This window comes from Juglans microcarpa x Juglans regia, chromosome 8D (genome assembly GCF_004785595.1).
Source record: "Juglans microcarpa x Juglans regia isolate MS1-56 chromosome 8D, Jm3101_v1.0, whole genome shotgun sequence".
NCBI lineage: Eukaryota > Viridiplantae > Streptophyta > Magnoliopsida > Fagales > Juglandaceae > Juglans > Juglans microcarpa x Juglans regia.
Genome location: NC_054608.1, coordinates 35,828,939 through 35,854,034, shown reverse-complemented (window position 1 = coordinate 35,854,034; position 25,096 = coordinate 35,828,939). Strand labels below are relative to the sequence as shown.

Here is a 25,096-nt window from a genome sequence, read left to right as displayed (position 1 = left end):
TAAACAATTAAATTTTTTCAAATTCAAAAACAAAAATCATATTAAAAAAATATTCTAATAATATTTTATTCAATTTTTAATTTTTATCTTAACTTATCTCATCTTATTTACAAAAACAAACGAGACAATTTGAGAGTGAGAGAGCAAGTAGCCAATGTGATTGTAATTTGCAAATGCAAAACAAAGAGATTTTCAGATTTATAAATAAATAAGAGAAAGTATATTTATAAGCCTTATTTTTTACACATTCAACACACCATTGATGTAGAAACTCATCAGCTATATAAATAAACAAAAATTTTATAGGCAACCGGCCTACGTCCCCGCCACGGCCTCGCAACTGACGTGGGAAAAAAAAAACCCAATGAATCAAAGACAGTTCTTAAAAAGAAAAAAAAAAAAGACAGACAAAAACAAAATGAAAGCGGAGGGAAATGAAATGGGTCAGCTTTGTCTTTGCTTGAGCTGTCGAAGCTCAAGCTGCTTCTTCGAAGCTATCTTCTCCTCGTCTTGGCCCAAGCTTCGTCTTCACCCAAGCTTTGTCTTTTTGGTCTGTGGCTTCTGTGTTCGTGCGAGAGCAAAACCAGAGAGTGGGAGTGAAGCATTCCGTCTGTGGTCACCGTCGAGGGTGAAGGATTTGTTAGGGACTCCAGTCTTGTCCCTAACATTAAGGACCACCACAAGCTCGCCTTGGTGTGAATGATGACCAAGTGACCTTGCCAACTTGCTTGACCTTCAATAAATGGATGGTGTTCGGGTGATGGAATGATGGAGATGATGATGAACTTGGGTAGGCTAAGTGTTTAGAGAAGGCAAATCAATGTAGGGGCTAGAGACTTGTTCTTGAGTAAGGCGTCAAGATGATGGGGCTAGGGTTGAGTGGATGAGATGAGGCTAGGTTTACGGGTTGGAGGCAACTAGGGTTGCTATGGACTATGGGAATGAACTAGGGTTGACGTGGTCTTTGAAGAGTGGCTTAGAATTATGGGTGTTTGATGCAATGTGGATGGCTTGAGGGTTACCCTTGATGTTGAGGCCTCTTGGATGATAATTAGGGCTAGTATAGTGAAGTGTAGCTAGGGTTTTGTGTTGTAGCTAAGGGTGATTTCGAGATTGGGAAGAGATGGACTAGGTTTGGAGTCTTGAATGAGATGCTAGGGTTTGGAAAGTATTTGAATGAGTCTAGGGTTGCTCCTTGACTTTAGGGATTAGGAGATGGAAGATATGATTTGAATATGGCAAGATATGATTGGGATCTTTGGTTGACTTGAGTGATTGTAGGGAATGAGAGATTTGAGGGATTAGATATGGTAGATGAGATGGAGTTTGAATGAGTTAAGGGTTACTCCTTGACTTTAGGGATTGGCTAGGATAAGATAAGGAATATAGGATTTGGTTTTGAATATGGCAAGAGGATGGAGTCTTTAGTTGACTAAGTCTATAGAATGAGTTGAGAGTTTTAAGGAATTGGATGAGTGATTGGAATGAGTCAACTTTCCTTGAATTAAGGAAGTTGCCAAATGGGACTCTTGAGTGATGGCTAGGGTTTGTGGGAGTGGATGGAGGCAAGACTCCTAAAAGGAATAGATTACCTTATAGGGACTTGAGGTGGACGGCTAGGGTTTTATGGTTGGGAAGATTTATGGGCAAGCCAAGTATGGTAAGTATGACTCACGGCTAGGGCTATGTGTTTGAGAGATGAATGGCAATTATGGGAAGTGAACTATTATGGAAAGTAGGACAACACTAGAGTTGGTCGAGTAGTGTATGTGAAAAATATGGGTAGGGTTTTATGAAGGGGGCGGCAAGGTAATTTATGGTAAGTGGACTAGGGCAAACATTATAGTGGGCAAGACTTAGTGTTTTGGTGGATCAAATGAATGCAAGGAAATATATAGATGAACAATATAGATGAACAAGTATGAACATTCAAGAACGCAATGATGAACAACTACACCAACAAGTCAAGAATGCATAAAGATGAATGGATTCAACAAAAGAATATGAAGACTCTTTTTGATTTATATGAATATTTAGATATGCAAGAAAGTATAAATGAACAAGATGGAAAATAAGAACAATGAAGATAATGGATGAACAATGGATGAACAAGATAGCATTTCAACTATTGATTCACGGATTGCACAATAGTTGAATAAATCTCATAGATTGATAAATTTGAAAATAACAAAGATAGCACAACTTGGATTCACGACTTGCACTAAGTTGCAAGAACAATATAAGTTGAATCACACATATTCACGAATTGCAAAGTGATGATTCTCTACTAGGGATTCAAGAATTGCACCCAAGTAGCCCAAGTGCTTAGCATCGAAAGGGTGATCTCAAGAACAAGTCTATCCATTTAAGAAATTTGCCAAAGGTTCAAAGATGTAAACTGAATGCCTAAGGGTCCTATTTATAGAGCTTACAAAGTGGAAACCCTAATTGGTCCCTTGATAAATAAAATAAATAAATAAATAAGTGATAGTGGCGTGGGGCCCACGACATTAGCCCTTGGTGGCCTAAGCTGGCCCATGGCATGAGCAAGTGGAAAAATGTGAGTCATGTTCTAATTGATTCGTGTCATTCTTGCAATCTTCTTAGGGCATGCACTAAACCCCTAGGGAAGTCCTCCAAGGATGGGCTTGTCCCCAAAAGTGGTCCGTTCTCGACTATCCATGCATGCCTAAGACTATGTCCTAGGGCGGTTTTTGACGGGGTCTTATCAGGATTCCAGTTGTTGCGGTCGCCGTCGTCACATAGTCCAGATCTTTGAGTCGCAATCGTCGTCGTGGGTGAGAGAGAGGTTTGCGGTCGTCGTGAGAGGTCCACTATGATTCGGAGACGATGGGGTGGGGGGAAGACAATGGCTTTTGTGTTCGTGGGGATGGGGGTTCGATGGGTCGAAGACGAAAGACTTCAAGAACTGTCTTTGATTCATTGGGTTTTTGTTATTTTTTTTTAAATAATTCCATGTGAGCCACGAGGCTGCGGCAGGGACGCAGGTCGGTTGCCTATAAAATTTATCATAAAAAAATGATTGGTATTTTAGCAAATGGATTTATGTGCAACAAAACTCAATAAATAAATGATGCTTTATTTTTCAAACATATTTTTTTATTTACTCTACCACTTTGAAAGACTTGTAAATTTTATTGTTTTGTTCCATATACTTCACAAGTTTATCAAACATTTTAGAATAATTTAAAACAAATAAATTATTTACCTAAAGTTTTCAATCCTTGGCCTTTTACGAGGGACGCTACACCATCCGATCAATGCTTGAGACTCGAAATCTTTTAAACCCAAAACAAAGGAGAACCTAAAACCTCTTTCTAGTCTCTGCGGTTCGAAGCCTCTGCTGAGAACACGACATGTCGAAACAACTCCAAACCGAAACAGAGCTGCTCCTTCGCGAGTACGAGCTCCGTCTCCTCCGCTGCACCCTCGCTTATTCACTGCCCGATTCCTCTCCTCAACCGCCCCATGCGCCGTCCGATCGAACTTCCTCTCTCCACGCACTAATCAAAGACATCCTCGCTTTAATTGAGGCAGGTGACTATCTCCGCGCCCTCTCCTCTGACGCCGCAAGACTCGTCTTCCAACTCTCCGGTGACTCTTACGTTGACTCCGTCGAGTGCGCCGACCGAGTGTACTCCAAGTCGCTCGACCTCGTCGAGTCATTTATTTTAGAAGAAAATGAATCCCAAGAGGACGAAAGGGACAAGGACAAGGCCTGTAGGATAGTGCTCGTGATGTGCGTCGCCATAGCTGCATTCCTCGGGTTTACTAGGTGCAACTTGACAGGGTGAGCCAGACCACGTACCTCTGTTTTTCATTTTTTCACCATGAACTACCAAAAGTTGCAATATGCATACTAAACAATCCATATTTTTAAAATTTTAAATTCGATTCCTTTTAGGCCCTTGAAGGAAATAATGCCGAAATGTCCATTGACATTAATAGGAGATAAGGAAGCGGTGGAATGGGAGAATTGGGCGCGTAATCAGCTTATGGCTGCTGGCTCTGACTTGCTTGGAAAGTTGTCAAATCTTCAGGTATCTGCTAATTTATTTGATCAAAATCGCCGCGTTTTGTGGTTTCCCAAGGATCCCCACATTTAGTGAGGTCCATTCGTTGTTGTGGATGGTCGAGAATTGGACATTGCCACTCGTTGTTATGAGGAAAGACATCTTCTTTTTGTTCTTTTTACTAAGTAACACGAGTTTTTAACTGGAATAGGTTGCGAAAATCCATAATTTTGAATCGTTTCAATCTGTCAATAGATTGAATATTGTTGACTGGTAATATTCTCTGTTTATCATACTTATAAAAAAAATATTATCTGTTTATCATATCATTGTTGTTGTTATTCTTGTTGTAGTTGTTAAATTGGAATTTTAAATAATTTTTTTTGGTTGCAATGAAGTATATAGTATTTGCTAAGATGTTGGTCACGAGGACAAAAGACATTTCATTTGGAGGAGGTGTGTCTTCCACTTATGGAATTAGTAGCATCTCGTGGTGGCTAGCTAGGATTGTGTTTCTTCAACAAAGAATTTTGGATGAGAGGTCGTCTTCGTTGTTTGATCTATTGCACGTGTATATGGGTGAGACTCAAGGCCATTTTGACACTTCAGAAAAAGTAAAAAGCTATTTTGGTTCAAGTTTACGTGATGGAGAGGCTTCAGCAATCGTTTCAATGGTTCATTTAGAAGCTGGAATAATGGAGTACACATATGGAAGAGTAGATTCTAGCAGGTGAGTCATCACAAGTAAGCTATTTTATTTAATCAACTTAATTGGTGGTCATATTGCTTTTAATCAGAAAAAAGAAACTTTAGTCGTATAAAATTTTATTTGAAAGCATTTAGTGGATTTCATGAAATCCACAATTTCCCTCTATAGAGGTGCTTTCAATTGTTATTTGAAGCCTTTGTTTAATGTTTAAATGGGATTTTGGTTTTCAATTATCCCAACCTTACCTTTATTTGCTGAAGTACCTGTCTGCTGTTAGGCAACATTTTGAGTCAGCTGAACTGGCAGCTGGGCTTCAGCTTTCTGTCACTGGGGTTCTTGGCTTTCGAGCTGTACATCAGGTAAAGTTTTTGAAGTAACATAATTTACAAGTTTGTTGGAGGGCTTACTTCTACTAAGTTTTTCCAATCACTCTTGGGTATAGGTGGAACCTAAGGCACAGATGGTACTTGTTGCAAACACAAGCTCATCAAACTGTGATGGTAGATGCCCCTCAGAAAGCTCTGGCCTCCAGGAAAATGTTTCCAGTAATATAGAGGATAATTCATGTCAACATCAACATGAAACCTGTGATGTCTCTGACATATTGATGACTCCAAAATTGTTAGTGAATAATAGTGAAGGAACTAGATCACAAGGGATTCAAAATGGTGGTCCTGCTGCGGCTCCTTTAATGGGAATCCAACAGGCTGTGATTCTGGCCCAATGTCTTCTTATTGAGAAGAGCACTCGGCATGATGAAATGCAAAGTGAGTTCTAGACACATACTTATGGTTGTGATATGGGCCTTAGCTTGTTTTGCATGTTTAGTGAAAAGGAAGCAATAGTTTAACAGTCATTTTGAAATGAAGGCTATATTGTTTCCTGATTATTCGTTTTTGCGGTAATGAAGGATTGTCTTATTGTACCAGAAGGGCTTAGACTTTGTTGACATTGTCATTGGATCAGCCGCATATTAATTTTGCATGCATAATTTGTTAAATACTTCTCCATTTTTTTTTTCTGATAATTTAAAAGAGAGGAAAAATAGGAGCAGTATGTCACAAATTATTTTATGCTGCTGCTTGTTTCTTTAACTACAGAAAACCAATCCATCCATTTGGTTGATAACAAATAATTGTTCAAGCAACCTATCAAAAAAAAAAAAAAAAAAAGATTAATCAAGCATAAAATGAATGACAACAACAAATAAGAAGATATGAATTTACTTTGAAATGTGAGATCCACTGCTGACTTTTACCACTGGAACCTAGCAGTTAAAATCTGCACCACTATAATGACGCAATCAATCAATACAGTATTTGCTTCTACTGTTGTCTCAACTCATTTGATATTTATCCATAGAACAAAGATTCTTTTCTACAAGAGTTCCTCTACCCATTGGTCTTATCTTAATTATTTTCTGAAGCGAGTTTCTGAAAAGGCTCTCTTTGGTTATTCAAGTGCCTAATTTCTGTTTCAGGATGGGATATGGCTCCATACATTGAGGCAATTGATTCTCAGCAATCATCATACTTCATTGTATGTATAAGATTACTGCATTATGTAATTACTCATTACATTTTCTATTTTTCTGTCTAGACCATTTCTTGCTTCAACTGTCAATTTATCAATTGTCTAAATTCTCATAATTGAAGTTTGCGCCTTAAGATATAAGGATGAGGCTTATAATGATGGGCACTACCTTCAAGTACAAGGAAGCGATAATTGATAAAGTATTCAAGGCTTCATTATTAATTGCTAGATGAAATCAACCTAGTTTACCTAGTTGAGACTCCATTATAGATGTGTATTTTAAATATTCTGATAGCACTTGACTCTCTGTTTCTTGGCTTTAGAGCCTTTTAGTTAACCAATGTCGTCTAACAGTTAATTTCACTTATCTAATGATTTTTCACTCCTATGTGACTTGTTAATGTGATGATATTTGCATTAAAAAGGAAGAGTCAGAAAACACAAATTGCCTCTCTCACACTCTTACTGATATATACATAGGTTACAATTACTGACAAGCTGCCCCTGTAACAAATTCTTTTACTAACATATTATTTTGGCCCCTAAAGAACTCTTCTTACACACCTCCTCAAGCTGGAGCATCTATATCATATAACCCTGCTTGGAGAAAATAAAATCTAACGGATATGAACACACAAAGACCTTATAAACAGATCAACTTACTGGTTGTCAGACTTCACGAAAGGTTTAGATATATCTCCAATGAGTATCTTGTCTTGAATGAAATGACAATTAACTTCAATATGCTTCGTTCTTCATGAAAATTATAGATTAGGTGCAGTATGTACAGTAGCATGGTTATCACAAAACAGTGAGAGAGTAGGAGCTGAGAAACCAAATCCTTTGTATAAAACTGTTGCTAACTGTTTCGATCAAGCAATACCTCTTGAATCATCTCTGATGATTAAAATATTATCTACATACATCACAAGAAAAATATAATTTGCATCACCATGTAGATAAAATGCTGAATGATCTATATTATCTTTGGAGACCAAACTCCAATACCGCCTCAGAGAACTTTCCAAACCATGCTCTCAAAAATTTCTTGAGACCATATAAAGTCTTTTTTTAGCTTACCACTATGTCCTCGATACTCCACTTGTGCAACAAACCAGGTGGTTGCTCTATATAAACTTCCTCATATGGATCCCCATGCATAAAAACATTTTTGACATAATTGAAACAAGGGCCAATCAAGATTAGCAGCAAGAAAAAGGGCATGAACACATGAGATAATTTCAAGAGTTTTTCTCCTTTAAAAAGTTCAAAAATCTCTTAATGCCACCTTCATTGCTCTAATCCCAAAGAAACCTGGGGCCTCTGAGCTCAAGGATTTTCGACCTATTAGTCATGTGAGTGGGGTTTACAAGATAATATCGAATGTCCTTGCTAATCGTATGAGCAAGGTGGTGAAGCAAATCATCTTTAAGCCCCAAAATGCATTTTTTCGGGATAGACAAATCCTTGATTCGGTGCTTATTGCTAATGAATGCCTAGACACTGGGATGAGGGAGGGCGCTCCTGGTGTTCCTTGTAAGCTTGATATGGAAAAAGGCTTTTAATCATGTGAATTGGGATTTCCTTTTCTATATGCTTGGGAGATACGGTTTTAGGGCAAGTTAGATATGGAGAAGGCGTATGATCATGTTAATTGGAATTTCCTTCTATATCTACTGGGTATGTGTGGTTTTGGAAAAAGGTGGAGGACTTGGATCAGTTGGTGTATATCCATGTCAGGGTTCTTTGTGTTGATCAATGGCAACCCAGAGGGTTTTTTTCCAAGTTCTCGTGGTTTGAGACAAGGGGGTTTGTTATCTCCTTTACTTTTCGTTATTGCTATGGAGGCACTAAGCAGGATGATCTCGGCTTTGATGGATAATGATTTTGTAAGTGGTTTCCAGATTGGATCTCCGAGTAGGGGTATTACTAATATTTCTCATTTGTTGTTTGCAGATGATATGCTTATTATGTGCGAGGCTGATCAAGATCAATTGCGTGCTGGGAAGGCGTTGCTTCTCTGTTTTGAAGTAGTGTCTGGCTTAAAAGTGAACTACGAGAAATCCGAGTTGGTGCTAATTGGGGGTGTTCAAAACATACGGGAGTTGGCTGGAACTCTGGGTTGCAAGATAGGTTCTTTTCCTATGACGTACGTGGGACATACGTTGGGGATAGCATTGAGGGCGAGCTCGATTTTGGATATGGTGATAAAAAAAATAGAGAAGACTGGCAGGTTGGAAGAGAATGTACTTGTCGAAAGGGGGTCGGATTACTTTGATTAAGTGTACACTTTCTAATCTACCCACTTATTTCTTATCTTTATTTCCTATACCTGCAAGTGTGGCGGGTCGACTCGAGAAGCTACAACGGGATTTTCTGTGGGGCGGCTTAGGGGATGAGTTTAAGTTCCATTTAGTCAAGTGGGAGATAGTGTGTCATCCTATCTCTAGTGGCGGGTTGGGTATTAGAAATTTGAGGTTGTTTAATCAGGCGTTACTTGGCAAATGGCTGTGGAGATATAACAAGGAACCAGAAGCCTTGTGGAAAACTATGATTGAAAACAAATATGGTGGTTTAGGGGGGGTTGGTGTACTAGAGAAGTTAGAGGGGCTTATGGTGTGGGACTATGGAAGCATATAAGAAGAGGGTGGGAGGTCTTCCTTCATCATACTAGGTTCCAGTTGGGTACAGGTTCTAGGATAAGATTTTGAAAGGATGCTCGGTGTGGTAACAATGCTCTACAAGATTTGTTTCATTTACTTTTCCAGATTGCAAGTGCCAAAGATGCCACAGTGGCTGAGGTCATGGGAATCTCGGGAGGGCGTATTCATTGGAATATCAATTTCTACTGGGCGGCACAGGATTGGGAGATGGGGAGTTTTGTAGATTTTTAGTCTCATATATTCCTTTCGTCCGAACATCCAGCATGAAGATGGTTTGTAGTGGATTCCTGCAGGGAGAGGGGTGTTCACTGTTCATTCCTTTTATAAGGCCCTCACACAAGAACTGATACACAATTTCCTTGGAGAAGGCTTTGCCGGCACAAGACAACCCCCAAAGCTTCATTTTTTGTGTGGACAACCTCCTTAGGCAAGATTCTTATCACGGATAATCTAAGAAAGAGGAGGGTAATCATTGCAGATTGGTGTTGCATGTGTAAAAGAGGGGGTGAGTCGGTGAATCATCTACTTTTACATTGTGAGGTAGCCAAGACTCTTTGGAATAAGGTGTTCAAAAGAACGGACTTAGCGTGGGTTATGCTGAAGACCGTGGTGGAAATATTGGCGTGTTGGACTTCTATTCGAGGCATACCACATATCAAAGTGGTTTAGAAAATGATCCTTATTTGTATTATGTGGTGCTTGTGGCAAGAGTGCAACAAGTGGACATTTGAGGACAGAGAGATTGATGGTGGAGCTAAAAGTTTTCTTTTTTAGAACTCTTTGTACTCGTGCCATTGCTGTGGACTTTAATGGCATGGACCTTCATGATTTCTTAGTTTCTACTTCGCCTACTTAGATAGGGCATATGACTTTTGTAATTGGCAGTTTTGCCCATTCTTTGATCAATAATACTTGTTTACTTATAAAAAAAAAAAAAAGAAAAGAAAAAAAAAGATGCGGTTTTGGGGCAAGGTGGTTCTCATGGATTAGGCATTTTGTTTCTTCTGCCTGATTCTCGGTATTGGTTAATGGAAACCCTGTTGGTTTTTTCCGTAGCTCGTGTGGATTGAGACAGGGGGACCCCTTATCTTCCTTCCTTTTTGTCATTATTATGGAGGCATTGGGTCGGATGGTGGAGGCTGCTGTAAGGGAGGGTTCCTTTCTGGCTTTTCAGTTGATAATGCCATTAACAGGTCTATTACTCTTTCGCATCTTCTTTTTGCATATGATACCCTCATTTTTGTGATGTGGATCGTGGTCATATTCAAGCCTTAAGGGCTTTAATATGTTTTGAAGCTGTTTCGGGCCTAAAGGTGAATCTTGGAAAATCGGAGTTGGTTCTAGTGGGGGAGGTGCGAAACATTAATAGTTAGGCAAGCTTGTTGGGCTGTAAAATTGCCTCTCTTCCTATAAAATATTAGGTCTCCTGTTGGGAGCGCCTTTCAAGGCTCGTGTTATTTGGGATGGGATTGTTGAGAAAGTTGAGAGAAAGCTGGCTGGTTGGAAGCAACTATACTTATCTAAAGGGGGTAGACTCATTCTTATTAAGAGTACTCTCTCTAATCTTCCTACTTATTTTTTATTGTTGTTTCCACTGCATGTAGGAGTGGCAAACTGGATTGAGAAGTTGTTTCGTGCTTTTCTATGGGGGTGGTATGGGCAAAGCTACTAAGTTCCATCTTGTTAGTTGGAATAAAGTTTGTTCTTCCATTTCGGTTGGAGGGTTAGAAGTTCATAATTTGAGGATTTTCAACAAGGCATTATTGGGAAAATAGCTATGGAGATATCAATTGGATGGGGAGTCGCTTTGGAGGGAGGTCATTGATCGGAAGTATGGTAGTGCATGGGGGGGTTGGTGTTTTAACGCCATTCGGGGGGCTTATGGTGTGGGGCTTTGGAAGTTCATTAGAAAGGGCTAGGAGAGTTTTGTTAGTCATGTGAACTTTGCTGTTGGTGAGGGATCGAGGATCCGCTTTTGGTTTGACATTTGGTGTGGTGAGCGGGCCCTTAATAGGGTGTTTCCGGCTATTTTTAGATTGGCTTCAGATCAGTATGCTACCGTTCAGATCTGATTTGTCGTTCTAATGGTGCGATTCAGTGGGATATTTGTTTAACTTGAGCTGTTCAAGATTGGGAGATTGATGAAGTCTCAACGTTTTTTAGTTTTTTGTTCTCACTGAGGTTTGATGGTAATGCTGTGGATAGGATGTTGTGGATGTCGAAGGGGAGTAAAAAACTCACTGTTTGTTCATATTATAAGCTATTGTCTTCTTAGGATAGTCCTTCCTTCCCTTGGAAGCATATTTGGAGGCCACATGTGCCTTCCAAGGTGGCCTTTTCATTTGGACAGCATCTCTTGAGAAAATCTTGATGCTGGACAATTTAAGGAAGCAAGGTATTATCATTATGGAGTGGTGCTGCATGTGCAAAAAGAATGGGGAAACAGTGGATCATCTTCTTTTTCATTGTGAGATGGCAAGGGCTTTGTGGAATGGCTTTTTTTGTAGAATTGGCTTGGCTTGGGTGATGCGGTTGAGAGTGGTTGACCTACGTACATGTTGGAATGGGATTCATGGTTGTTCTCAAGTAGGCTCAGCTTGGCACATGATCCCTTTGTGTCTTATGTGATGTATTTGGATGGAAATGAATGAGCGGTGTTTTAATGACAGAGAGCGTTCTTTAGAACAAATTTGGAACTTTTTTGTACATTCCTTACTATCTTGGTCTTCAGCTTTAGGGAATAACGGTTCCTCCGTTCATGATTTTCTGATGTCACTTTCCGTTTTCTAGAATGTATTTTGGTGTTTTCTCTTGTATACTTCCTGTGTATACATTCATTTTCAATCAAATCTCTAATTACTTGTAAAAAAAAAGTCTTGTTCTAATACAAGGTCTCTATTCCCATTTCTATTGTTTGCCTCCACCCAAAGTCAGAGAAGGCATCTTGCATTTTCTTTGTGATAGAAACACTAGAGAGATGTGAAATAAAGCAGGAAGTGGAATGAGGCAAAGAATGAGTAGATACAAACTAACTAATAGAATATTGGGTGGTACAAGAATGTTTACCTTTTTGAATCACAATTGGCAATATGTCAGATGTAGGTAAAGGCACTAGATCTGAAGATTTTGAGGATGATGATGGAGGTACATGAATTGATGGCCAAGGGTGATGTGTATATACTTGAAGTGGATCGGGCAAATGTGGTGTAGAAGGTGACTTTAGATGACAATTAGGAATGGGACCATGTCGAGATGGAGCTAGGAGCAGAAAGAGGGAAACAATTGGCGAGAGAGTATAATGACTTGAAGAAGGAATGTATGAAAACCTGGGAGTGGATTCAATGAACGTGACGTCTGCACTCATAAAGTGCTGTCGAAGAACAGGGCTGTAGTATCGAGATCCCTTTTGTGTTGTAGAATAACCTAGAAATACATATTTAGTGGCACAAAGTTCAAGCTTATCAAAACCTGGACCCAAATGATGTGCATAGAGGACACACCCAAAAGCATTCAATGGCAAAGGAATGAATTTGAAGAAGGAAATATAAGAGAATGAGGAGAAGCACGATATAAGACAGGAGACATTCGTTTAATGAGATAGCTAGAGTAGTAAGAACAACGTCACTTTAACACTGTTTGGGAACAGGCATATGAATTAAGAAAGCGCAGGCCATGTCTAAGAAATGAAAATTCTTGTGTTCAATCATACCATTTCGTTGTGGGGTGTGAATGCTTGAGGTCTCATTAATAATACCTTTATTTTTTTGATGAATATGAATAATACCTTTAGAACCCAATATACATAACTTCTGATCAATTTGAATCTTAGTGGTGGTGGACCCATAACCCATAGCTCCTAGGACCAGAATCTGGCTCTGATACTATGTTACCAAATTTCCAGGGAAGGAGGCAGAAAACTCACGTTTCCTCTCTTAAACTCTTATTGAAACATATAAGTTACAATATAGTAATGTGACAAAACTACCTTTGGAACAAATTCCTTGACTAACATATTATTTTAGTCTCATTAAACCCTCAAACCGTTGATAATATTTTTCCTCTTCAGATACAATCTTTCTGTGACATCTTACGTATTCGATGGGAGTCAACTCGTAGTCGCACAAAGGAGCGTGCTTTGCTGATGATGGATAAATTGGTATGATGTTTATCATTGTTCACTAGATATTAAAGAAATCCAGTTATGTGATGTGCATCATTGTTTGCTAGATCTTAAAGAAATCCAGTTATTTATCTACTACTGTACAACAACAGCTTCTCACAAATAATTTTTGCACTATTGCAGGTCCAGAGGATCTGTGATCCTTCTCTGGGAGTGGCACAACGGATTCCTTTTTGTTTTGCGGTTTATAGCCCTACTATTCCTGCCTTGCGAAAGTATAACTTCACCTTTCATTATCCTTAAATGCTATAGCAGCCCCCCAACCCAAACAGAAAAAAGAAAAGAGAGAATTTACTACATTTTTCATTGATCAGATATCATCTTTATTCCTTCCATGTTTACTTAACTGCTATTTCTTTGTGTTCCCTTTTGCTGTTAATATTAGGGAATATGGTGAACTTTTGGTGCGCTGTGGTTTGATTGGAGAGGCAGTTAAAATTTTTGAGGATTTAGAGCTATGGGATAATCTAATATTTTGTTACCGGTATGTTAATATTTGACCACCATTGTACGAGTTGATTTTTCCTTCCTCAAATTTTTTTATATGTATTTCTTGCTGTGAGTTTCATGGGAGATACAAAATGTAAAACAGCTTATTGGAGAAGAAAGCAGCAGCCGTTGAACTCATAAAGAAACGGCTATCTGAAATGCCAAATGATCCCAGATTATGGTATGCTAGTTGTTCATTTGTATTTTATTTCTCCTTTGGTCGAACTCAAGGGGATTTGTATCCAGTTAACATTTTGTTCATACAATTGTAGCATGTACATGTATTTTTCTAGTTAAATTATGCAAGACTTTTTGGTAAATGTCTAGAATGGAAATAACTAAAGTAAGCAAGAAAGTGGCAGGTGGATTGATGTTTAATTATTTGCAAAACCGTGTTATTGTGGTGGTGGCATCATGTCGAAGATTTCCTTGCTTTCTTTTTTTTTGATCGGTAATCAAAGAGAATATATTCATAGAAATAGGCATAGCCCAGGTACACAGGAAGTATACATGAAAACACGCCTAGCTAGAGGAAACAAATTTCCTAGCTTTCTAACCCTATAAGGATCTATCTCAGTTTGATTATTGGATTAATTTATTTTGAGTACTGTACTATTTGACTATACATATATGTGCATTTATTTGTGTATTTTAATGACCAGTATAAGGTCACTTACAACAATCCTTTATCTCTCTCTTGAAAATAATGAATAATCAGCAAAAGGTTTGCAGCAAAGACCGTCTTATAGAGGCTATGACTACCATTACATAGAGCCTGCTCGAACCAGCAGTTACTTATCTTTCAACTACTTTCTGGAAAACACTCAGCTGAATTTCATGAGGCCTTAACTAATGGCGGACTCCCACCAGTTGATCATTGATTTTGACATAAAGTTTGCCTTTGAAGTCACACATTTTCTCACTAAAAGTTTCATTTATAGGTCATGGTCTTTCCCTCTTTGTTATCATGCTGGAGCAAAGTCATGTTTTTTGCCACGCCTCTTGTTTTTTTATAGGATCTGTACATATTATGGCCAAACAGAACTCTTAACTTTTCTTCAAGCAACTTCTGTAGCTAGTAGTTTTCCTTAGAATGGTACTAACTTGGGTCTTATCTGCTCTTTGCCTTTTTGTTTGTTTATCTTGAGGCTATATCTCCTCTCTTATGTACCCTCACTGTTGTTGTCTCCTTGCATGAACCAATGCATGTGAGTGATGATCCTAAGCTTTAAAAAACAGAATTACGAAAGAGATAGCCTATGGGTTTCCACAATCTATCTCATTTGCTCAAAATTTATGTCTAGGTGTTCATTGGGTGATGTTACAAATAATGATGCTTGCTACGAAAAAGCCTTGGAAGTTTCAAACAGTAGGTCCGCTAGAGCTAAGGTGATTCCATTCCTCGTAAACAACTATTAATCAGGCTGCTTCTATGTGGATTTTTTATTAACACGATTGAGTTGGTTTGACAGCGGTGTCTTGCTCGCAGTGCATACAATAGAGGGGACTATGAGACATCAAAAGTTTTTTGGTTAGTTTGCTTTAGTGCCTTCTACATACTGTTTCCATTATTTGGCATTGAATGTAAGCATAATTATTTGGGTTTACTACTTAATTTATCAAAAAAAAAAAAAAAATTATTTGGGTTTACAACTACATCCTTCTTGTTTTGTTTCAGGGAGTCTGCAATGGCCCTGAATTCTTTGTATCCAGATGGTTGGTTTGCCCTTGGTGCGGCTGCTTTGAAGGTAACTTATGCAATCTGCATTTGTGTTAATTCTCTGTTCTATGGGATTTTGCACAAATTTATGTGCATAGGTTCTACCATCTACCAAAATGGGCGAAGTCCTTTTATATTTTAGCTTATCAGAAATTTCTGAAACTATTGCTGATGAATTTTTGTAGGCTAGAGATGTTGAAAAGGCTCTGGATGGGTTTACTCGTGCTGTTCAACTTGATCCTGATAACGGGGAGGCTTGGAATAACATTGCTTGTTTGTATGCTCTTGTTTCTGTACTTCATCTTGCATTTTGAGCTATGCTTTTTTTAGTTTTATTTCACATCTGTACAGTGTTACCATTTTAATTTTTTATTGACCTAAGCTTTTTGCATACATTATCCTTCTGTCAATCAGATAGCTTCTTTTTTTTTTTTTTTTTTTGACAATAACCTCGATCATTCTTTAGAATTTTATGATGGCCTCGGCTGTCATAGGAACAGTACCACTTTCTTGTGTCAGACATCCCCCATTCGCTAGTGAAGAAGATTTTGTCTAAAGATGAAACCTGAGTATATTTTCTGCTCTTTTGCCGGGCCCTTTTTTTTTTCTATGTTACAAACTGCCAAGACTGGATTTTTTAATGTCATGTACTGCATGGTCTTGTGTTTTGTTATTGCTTAGTCTCATATATCCTGATTACAAAACTTATAAGTTCCATATTAGTTCGAACAGAATGTATGCTGTTAGACATTTTTAAATCAGTTGGAATATGTGAGGGACTTGGAGTACTAGGGATAAGGGAACCAAGATTTTGTATAAAGGCTTGAAATGGTGGGAGAAACGAAAGAGTGTTTTTTCACTGCTTTCAGTAGTGCTTGCTTATTTGTTTTTTAGCATCTCACCTTATAGGATTTTCTCCTATCGTTCCAGAACATAGGCTGTTTGCATTGAAATACTTTCCTTTGTGAGAATCAGAAAAGGAATTGGCAGAGAAATTTTATGTTATATATGGGCGAGTTCGGTGCAAGTGTTCATTGATCGGCGGGCATTTGCTCCGGTTCCTGTCTGTGACGAGTGAATTGTCATTTGTAACTGTTTCATCTCTTAATAATAATTTGTTATGCTCTATTACTTTGAAATATTAATTAGTGTCTCTCTTAATAACATCAGACATCAAGGGTTATGTTTTGAACCATTAATGAAGAATAGGAATCATTTTTTCATATTTAAAAGTCTTTTTTTGAATGGCTTGTCATTTATCACTTTGGATATTTATTTGTCATTTAATTCCTCCATCTAGCTTTAATAAAGGGGAAATTACACTTTTTTACTGACAAACCACCATTGTTTTTCACCATACATGCCAAACTGCTAAAATCTTTATTTACTGATAAAGAAACTACTGAAAGTTTCAAATTGTACCCTAAATTACCGAGATATTCTATTTGCACTCTCTGTTAAAATAAACTAAAACTTGGCCACGTGGTACAATCTTAACCATTAGTTTGGGAAATAAAGTGAAAATCAGGTTGTACTTTTTGCAGAAAAGTGTAATTCCCCCTTTTAAAATTATATGCACACTTACTTCTTTTCTGTTTTTTGCATAAATTATATGCAAGTTACCAATTATGCAGGCATATGATCAAGAAGAGGAGCAAAGAGGCTTTCATTGCTTTTAAAGAGGCCTTAAAGTTCAAGTTGGTTTTTCTTCCCATGAATAGAATGCCATTTCTCCACACACACCTGCATGCAATTCTCACACACAATTTCACTTTGTGTTTTAAAGGTATGATATGTAGTGACCATACATGATTTGGTGACAGGCGAGACAGCTGGCAATTGTGGGAGAACTACGGTCATGTTGCTGTGGATGTGGGCAATATTGGTCAGGTTTGTGCTTTCTTTTTGCAAAATAGCACATCTGTTTTGACATTTAAGGCCGGTCTTTTCCTAAGCCTTTCTTTATATGCTTTATGCCTTCAATTGAGGAGTTAACAGAAAGGAAGCACTTTGTCAGGCTTTCAAACGATGAATGCTTGTAGGCAGTTGGCATACACATACCATACACACTCCACTTTATTAAATAGACAAACCTGATAACTTGTTACGCTCATAACTTAGCTTAAGGTCGTTTTGGGTATATGGCTGCACATTATATGTCAGTATGCTTACATATAAGGCCACCCTCTGTGATTGAGATGGCCCTAATAAACATTCATACAAGGTTTGTGGATTATGGATATGGGGAGTTACTGGTTTAAACAGGATGCTGTTAGTTGGACTGCACTTAATCTAGGTTATACAGCAACAATTCCTCTCTCTCTCACTCTGTGTGGAATAACTCAAGCAATAGTTCCATTCTGCTGCTGTATGATAGTTCCATAAAGAATGTGGCAGTGGATGCCTCCAAAACTGCTCTATTGGATCCAACATCTGTAACTCCCCAATGGGGAATCCCAACATCAGATGAGACTAATACGTCACACTGCCTGCTTAAATTTTTGGGGAGGGTTTATATAATATTTATAAAGATATAAAGTGCTACCATGTTTAAATGTGGCATGATGGAAAATTAAGAATTAATAGATTCATCTCGGATTCCCTTTGTTCACATTCATAACAATACTCTTTTTATATGTAATCTGAAGTCATTCCTGTGTACTTGGGCTACTCCTATTTATGCATTCATGTCAATAAAATGCTTCTTATAAACAAATAGTAAACTTCATTTTCTTGGAATGGGTCCAAAGGCTATTATCTGTGTGTCCAAGACATGATCTAGTAGAGTACAGGAGATTGAAAAATTCTGTGTAGTCATCAACTTCCAACCATGATCTGCTCTGACAAAACTAGCATTCGACTCAGGAGAGCCACCAGAAAATACTAATAAATCAACCAGTAAAGCCTTCTGCATATGTGTGAGACTATAAATCTTTAGGAAAACTTCCTTGAGGGTCCAATCTCCACACCATAAATTGGGCTAAAATTTGTTCTTGGAGCCATTACCTCCCCATTTAGTGTGCTTAGAAAAAGTCCTTCACCCTCTTCTGATTTTTTCAGCAATCTCTCACCTATGTGACCCATGTACTTCGCTAGAACACCACTCACCCCAAGCACAATCAAACTTGGAATCCACTACGATTTTTCACAATGCCTCCATTCATGTTGATGATTTCAAGCTCCCAAACCTCCTTCAAAAATCAGAGACCACGCCTTAGCCCAATTTACTAGGTGGAATTTGAACTCTTACATGTAGTCTACTTCATAAAAAGCCCCACTGTAGCTTATCAATTTGATTGGCCACATTGGTGGGGAGAGGAAACAAGGATGGGAAACATATAGGCAAATTTGAGAGAGTACTCTTGATCAAGGTGACAGCCAAACTTTAGCTTGGCCAAATTTACTTTCAACCTGGAAACAACTTCAAAGCATAAGAATAGAACCCTCAAAGAGCAGATGTAGTCACCGTGCAGACTGGAATGCTAAATAACTGTGGTGTCAATCACTTCCATTCCTCTCCATAGACCATCACAAGTTATCAGTATCATTTGCAAATAATAGGTGAGAAATGTTAAGTACACCAAGATTAATAGCCCCACTGACAAGCCAAAGAGAAAACCTCCATCAACGATAGTTGATGACATTTTGCTGACAACCCATGATCATAACAAAAGGTGACGGAGATAGTCGATCACCCTGTTTTAATCCATGAGAAATACTGAGCGGGGGAGTGCCATTCACCAATATAGAATGATGCTCTAAGAATGCCATTTCTCCTCAGAAATGCAACTCCCAAGAATAGTACAAAAACTCCCAATTGCCGAATTTCTTCATTGCTCTACTGCTACTACTAGTGTTTTTTTTTAATATATATATATATATATATATATAAATACCTAGAGAAATATCACTTAAGGGTTACATCTCGACCAAAAGTATAAAAACTTATTACCCACCAAATGATCATTTACAACGAAGATGTGGTAGGCCTATTTTGTCTAGTTTTATAACCCCTTGCACTTTTCGCGGGATATCCGACCAACAACTTTTTTTTTATCAATAAATAAGAATTTTATTGAAAATAGGCGAAGTCAAGTACACGGGACATATACAAGAGACACATCTAGGCATGACTGTCTAAATTTACAAGAAAATCATGTACGTTCATGCTATTAAAGTCTATTACAATCGACCAATGGAATAAAGTGTGAAGAAAAAAAATTCCAAGCTCGTCCATTGTCCATTCATGATCCTCAAAACTCCAACCGTTCCTCTTCATCCATATGCACCACCATAGGTAGGTCGGTATCATCTTCCACATAGCTGCAATTTCATAATTATCCCAGATGCCTTGCCAGCTGGCCAAAAAGTCAGCAACTCTTCTCGACATTACCCAAAAGAGTCACTCTCGCAAAGATATCGTTCCATAAGCTCTTGGCTACATCACAATGCAATAATAGATGATCTACAAACTCGCCACTTTTCTTACACATGTAGCACCAATCCAATACAATGAATTGGCGTTTTCGTAGATTATCTAAGGTGAATATCTTCCCTAATGAAGTTGTCCATACAAAAAATACAAAAAAGAAGCTTTTTTTTTTAGTTGGGGGGGGGGGGGGGGGCTTTAGTCTTCCATATGTTCTTCCATGGGAATGTTCTTGTGGAGTGTGTCACAAGAGACTTATAGTACGACTGTACAATAAATTTCCCCTTCTTGGATGGTGACCAGATCATCTTATCTGCTCCTCTAGTCACTCTACAATTGTACACAAGATTGAAGAAATCTATAAATGTGTCAATTTCCCAATCTTGGGCAGCTCTAAGGAAAATAATATTCCACTAGGGAGAGCCACTAGAGATATCCATAAGCTCTGCTATTGTCGCTACCTTTCTTTGTGTGATGCTGTATAGTATTGGATAGGCTTCTTTGAGGATTCAATCTCCACACCATAAGTCATACCAGAATTTAATTCTAGAGCCATCCCCAGCTACAAACCGTGTTATTCGATGGAGATTGGTCCAGCCTCTTCTTATGTGTTTCCAAAGCCCCACCCCATGTCGCTCACCTCATTCAAGCACTATCCTCCCCACAGTCCACCATATTTTAAATCTATGATCACCCTCCACAAAGCGCCCCTCTCTTCATGATATCTCCATAACCATTTACCCAATAAAGCTTTGTTGAAAACCAACATATTCCGAATTCCCAACCCACCTTCAGGTATTGGGGTACAAACTGTAGCCCAATTCACCAAATGAAATTTAAGTTCTTCGTCTATTTCCCTCCCCCCATAGGAAATCTCTTTTCAATTTCTCTAACCAGTGAGCCACCTTACTTGGTATTGGAAATAAAGATAGGAAGTAAGTAGGCCGGTTGGATAAAGTGCTTTTGATTAACATAACTCTGTCACCTTTGGACAAATAAAGCCTCTTCCAACTCGCTAGTTTGCACTCCATTTTTTCCAACACCCCATCCCAAATAGACTGTGATTTATAGGTGGCACCCAATGGAAGACCGAGATACTTCATTGGTAGAGTGGAGACTTTGCACCCCAAAATGTTGGCCAAGCTCAAAACACTTGGAACATTTCCAACCAGAACTAATTATGACTTAGTAAGATTCACTTTCTAGCCCGATATTTCTTCAAAGCACAGTAAAAGATCCCGCAAAGCTTGAATGTAATGTAACTACGACTAGCCCCACAGAATACAAGAGTGTCATCTGCAAATAAGAGGTGGGTCATCTCAAGCGTGCCGATTCGTGCATCCTCAACAATAATGCTAGATAGAAATCCCCATTCCACAAGACCTGCGATCATTTACTAAAAACTTCCATTATGAAAACAAATAGTAATGGAGATAAGGGATTACCTTGCCTCAAACCCCTCGAGTTGCTAAAGAAACCCATTGGAGTACCGTTCACCAAAATAGAGAAACATGCGGGGGAGATGCTAACCCTCTGGCTCAGTTTAACACCTCTCAAGCACGTGTAACAAAAAATTCCAGTTTACACGATCATATAGAATCTGATTCTTACCTCAACATCTAGAAAACCCTTCTGTATACATATCATTAATCCCTCTAGCAGTGCTCTCATCTCTGGCTCAGTGTTTGTGCCCTGCCCCCATAAAAGGTTGAAAAAGCCACTAATGGTTGTCCAAGATCATTCCTCACTATACCACGACCTCCACAATTTCCAGGATTTCCATAGAGCAACCATCTACATTGAGTTTTACCTTTCCAGCTTTTGGTTTAGTCCAAATCAAGGTTTGTGTGATCTGTCTCATAACTTCTACGATGGGGAGTTGAAATTGTAGTATAATAAATCTGTCATAAGAGGAAACTTTTTTCACTTGGCTGAGTTTAGAGAACATCTCAGCTAACATTTCTCTAATTTTTAACCACACAGACCTCAGATTCTGGTGGCATCCTTCCATTCTAGCTAGACGCTTTCTCAACCATAAGTTCCAACTAATAATCGAGGGTAACAGCCCAAGAATTATTCCAGCTTGAGAGGACTTATTTGCTACTGGAACCAGGTACTAACATGAGCCCACCAAGTCTGATTACAATTATTTCTGATCCCTAATCTATTACCAAAGTAGTTCCATACTCCTTTTGCCAATTCACTTGACATAAAACATGATCCAAGGATTCTATTTGGGGCTTAGAACAACAATTGCTTTACCACCAAGTGAGTCAAAAGGTAAAGCCAAATGAATGCTTTTCCACATAAAAACTGATATTTTAGGAGATAGTAGTTTGTACCAAACCCATTTACTCCATCCCACTACATTAGAGTGTACTCTGATTTTCTCCCAAGCTGATTTTACTGTGAACTCTCCCGATGTAGGGCTTTCAATTGTTAAGACCTTTTTCACATTTGTAACCTTTTTTGGTTACGTCATCCTACTTGATCCTTCTTGTTATTGTTTTGTATATTCATTCCTTCAGGCTCTGGAAGCTATACAGAAGGTTTTGGAGATGACTAAGAATAAAAGAATTGATGCTGAAATACTAAAGAGAATTATGATAGAGGTGGAAAGAAGGGCTTCAACTGATCATTCTAGATCTCCTATGATTACAAATGATGATAATTGTGCTGATCAAGGTTGTACAGATGATTGTGGAGTAGGCGGTCTTAATGAGTCAAGACATGCAGACTCTGGGTTGGGAAGGTCACGTGAAACTGAGTATTTGTTGGAGTTTCTTGGAAAAGTTCTCCAGCGGGTATGCAAATTCTTCATGATCATCATTTTGCTTTCGCTTTTCAACTTGCATGTATATTCTAACCATTTCATATTTCAGGTTTGCTTATTTTATTTGTCCTGAACCTGTGGATAATGTATGTGGCCATTCTAAAGTCAGTCCACCCATTGCATCGATTCCCATGCTATGATGAATACATATTAGTGCTTACAGGCTTACAGCTATCAATCTGTGTGCATCTGTGCCATGGCTATTCTATATGGTTTCTAACTTGTATCGCAACTTCGTAATTATATGATTTGGGGTGGACAATACTTGGTGTCTTTGGCTTTGTTCTCACGATGCTCACTTGTATCTTTTGAGTGAATTTACCAGTCAGGTTAAAAATATGATCTTGTTACATATTTCATATTTTAGTATCTCTTTCTGACACAGATAGTTCGAAGTGACTGTGGGGCAGATATCTGGGGCTTATATGCAAGGTGGCATAAAATCAAAGGAGATTTGAGAATGTGCTCTGAAGCCCTCTTAAAGCAAGTTAGATCATACCAGGTATCATTGTCAACGTCCAGTACATGTGTCTCTCTCATGTTACCCCATATGATTACTTTTAAGGATACACAAAACATCTCATCTCATCTCATTTTATCATTACAATTTTCCCAAATTTCCATACAAAAATATAATAAACAATTCAACTTTTTCAAATTCTAAATAAAAATAATATTAAAAAATAATATTTTAACAATATTTTATTTAACTTTCAACAAAACATCTCATCTGAACTGTCTATCCAAACCCACCTTAATGGAATTCAATTTTTTATTAAAATTCCGGTTAAACATTATCATACTACTTGTATCATACCAATTTATCCATCGGGAGAAGACGTGTGATTTGTGGGAGCTCGGCTTGGATGTCTTCCCTGTGTACCAGAGTTTGACCCCATAGTGCTTTCTTTCTGACCTTGTAAATGTTTTTTAAGGCTGTAAATTTAGAGGAGAGTTGGCCCAATCTCTGCCACATGTAAATAAGAATTTCTGTTCACAGAACTCTTCTTTGGCCATGAGACCTTATTGTGATTGCCCAAGTAGAAGTAGCTCACTTAGTAATTTTTTCTTTGTTTAGTGGTGGATATTAATGCCAGCTATAGTTGCGTTCTCTGAGACAGATTTAATATTAATTGAGAAAACAAAATGGTTCTCTCTCTCTCTCTCAGGGATCTGATCTATGGAAAGATGGAGATCGTTTCAAAAGTTTTGCACAAGCATCATTGGAACTTTGCAAGGTGTATGTGGAAATTTCTTCATCTACTGGTAGCGTTCAAGAACTCCATGCGGCTGATATGCACCTAAAGAGCATAATTAAACAGGCAAGATGTTCATCAAGTGTAAAACCGTTGATAAGGTTTATCTGTTGGTGTATATTTTTGCATGGCATGAATTTTGTAAGATCATCTTTGTTCTTTACTTGTATGAAAATGGATTATAAGTTTCATTTATAAAATATCAGGCGAGCAGCTTCGCAGACACAGAAGAATTCAGAGATCTTCAGACTTGCCTTGATGAAGTGAAGATGAAGCTCCAATCTCCTCCTGTGGCTCCTTAAAATTTCGTTTGCCAGACACCCCACTTGTACGTGTCTGTGGTGTTACCGAGAAGGCAAAGTCCATGGATGAGTATCTATTTCGTGAGAGAAGTGGATATCACTCGAAGTTTTGTAATATTAGCCAAATTTTCTTTTAACTAAAGTGAACTTCTACTTCAGTGAAAATGGTTACGGAGTAACTAGTGGAGAGCTGTGCGATGTTCTTGAATATCTAAATTTATTAAGTGAAAACATTTCATGTAACAAAGTTAGCATAGCTTGTGTCGTTATACTTGGTGTTGACGTTAACATCTTGATTTTGAAATTTTGTTTGAGCACTTTGATCTTCTCTTTTCTCGTTTTTTTTCCTATGGTAGTGATGGTAAATGTCACAATTGGAGAGGGGGACTAAGAGTTCTATTCTAAGGCCTCGTTTGTTTTCATAACTTTTCAACTTATTTCATCCCATCTAATAACTTTTTCAAATTCTCACAAAATAAAATAAATAATTCATCTTTTTCAAATCTTAGACAAAAATAATATTAAAAAAATACATTTTAACAATATATTATTTAATATTTAACTTTCAATTCATTTCATATCATCTCATCTGCAAAACCAAACGAAACATTCTAAAGTTTCCTTAGCCATTAAAAATGGATACAGTGTTGACTTGTCATGATTTAATTTGCAGGAAAAACCCATTCAATATAATTTTAAGAAGATAAAAGATTGCTGAATTCTATTTCGGTCCTTGAATGAATTACAGCTTTATGTCTTTTTATCTTATTTTTACTTTACTAACACTACGAATATGATTTTATTTATGATCCTGGATACATATATCGCCAATGAGCATGATTTTCATCATCAATCATGTAAGTATAACTCTGGTTTTCGTGTGTAGTTTGCGTGCACAAACCATTGAAGCCATGGCTTACCCCATGCTTCCAATGTGTAACTATCACC

General features: G+C 38.0%; 1 protein-coding gene across 2 annotated transcripts; it reads left to right on the top strand.

Annotated features, from left to right (window-relative positions):
• Nucleotides 1-3,319: 3,319 nt before the first annotated feature.
• On the top strand, nucleotides 3,320-24,391 carry LOC121242764 (tetratricopeptide repeat protein 27 homolog). 2 transcript variants are annotated; one of them, XM_041140715.1, is made up of 20 exons: nucleotides 3,321-3,811; nucleotides 3,926-4,061; nucleotides 4,433-4,764; nucleotides 5,021-5,102; nucleotides 5,186-5,510; nucleotides 6,224-6,282; nucleotides 13,006-13,095; nucleotides 13,243-13,334; nucleotides 13,505-13,603; nucleotides 13,712-13,789; nucleotides 14,913-14,997; nucleotides 15,081-15,139; nucleotides 15,287-15,356; nucleotides 15,514-15,605; nucleotides 16,963-17,025; nucleotides 17,152-17,218; nucleotides 22,286-22,561; nucleotides 22,976-23,092; nucleotides 23,760-23,912; nucleotides 24,053-24,391. In XM_041140715.1, the coding sequence occupies exons 1-20, from the start codon at nucleotides 3,378-3,380 to the stop codon at nucleotides 24,146-24,148; spliced, it is 2,805 nt and encodes a 934-aa protein (XP_040996649.1). In that variant the 5' UTR covers nucleotides 3,321-3,377; the 3' UTR covers nucleotides 24,149-24,391. The 2 variants fall into 2 exon arrangements, with proteins under 2 accessions (XP_040996650.1, XP_040996649.1); XM_041140716.1 differs by lacking the exons at nucleotides 23,760-23,912; nucleotides 24,053-24,391 and adding an exon at nucleotides 23,344-23,706 and having other exon boundaries at nucleotides 3,320-3,811; nucleotides 22,976-23,147.
• Nucleotides 24,392-25,096: the final 705 nt, after the last annotated feature.

Coding starts and splice junctions, on each gene's coding strand:
- LOC121242764 (XM_041140715.1), top strand. CDS start 3,378: ATGTCGAAACAACTCCAAACCGAAACAGAGCTGCTCCTTCGCGAGTAC. Junction 4,765..5,020: donor GGAAGAGTAGATTCTAGCAG/GTGAGTCATCAC, acceptor GTCTGCTGTTAG/GCAACATTTTGAGTCAGCTG. Junction 15,140..15,286: donor GAGACATCAAAAGTTTTTTG/GTTAGTTTGCTT, acceptor GTTTTGTTTCAG/GGAGTCTGCAATGGCCCTGA.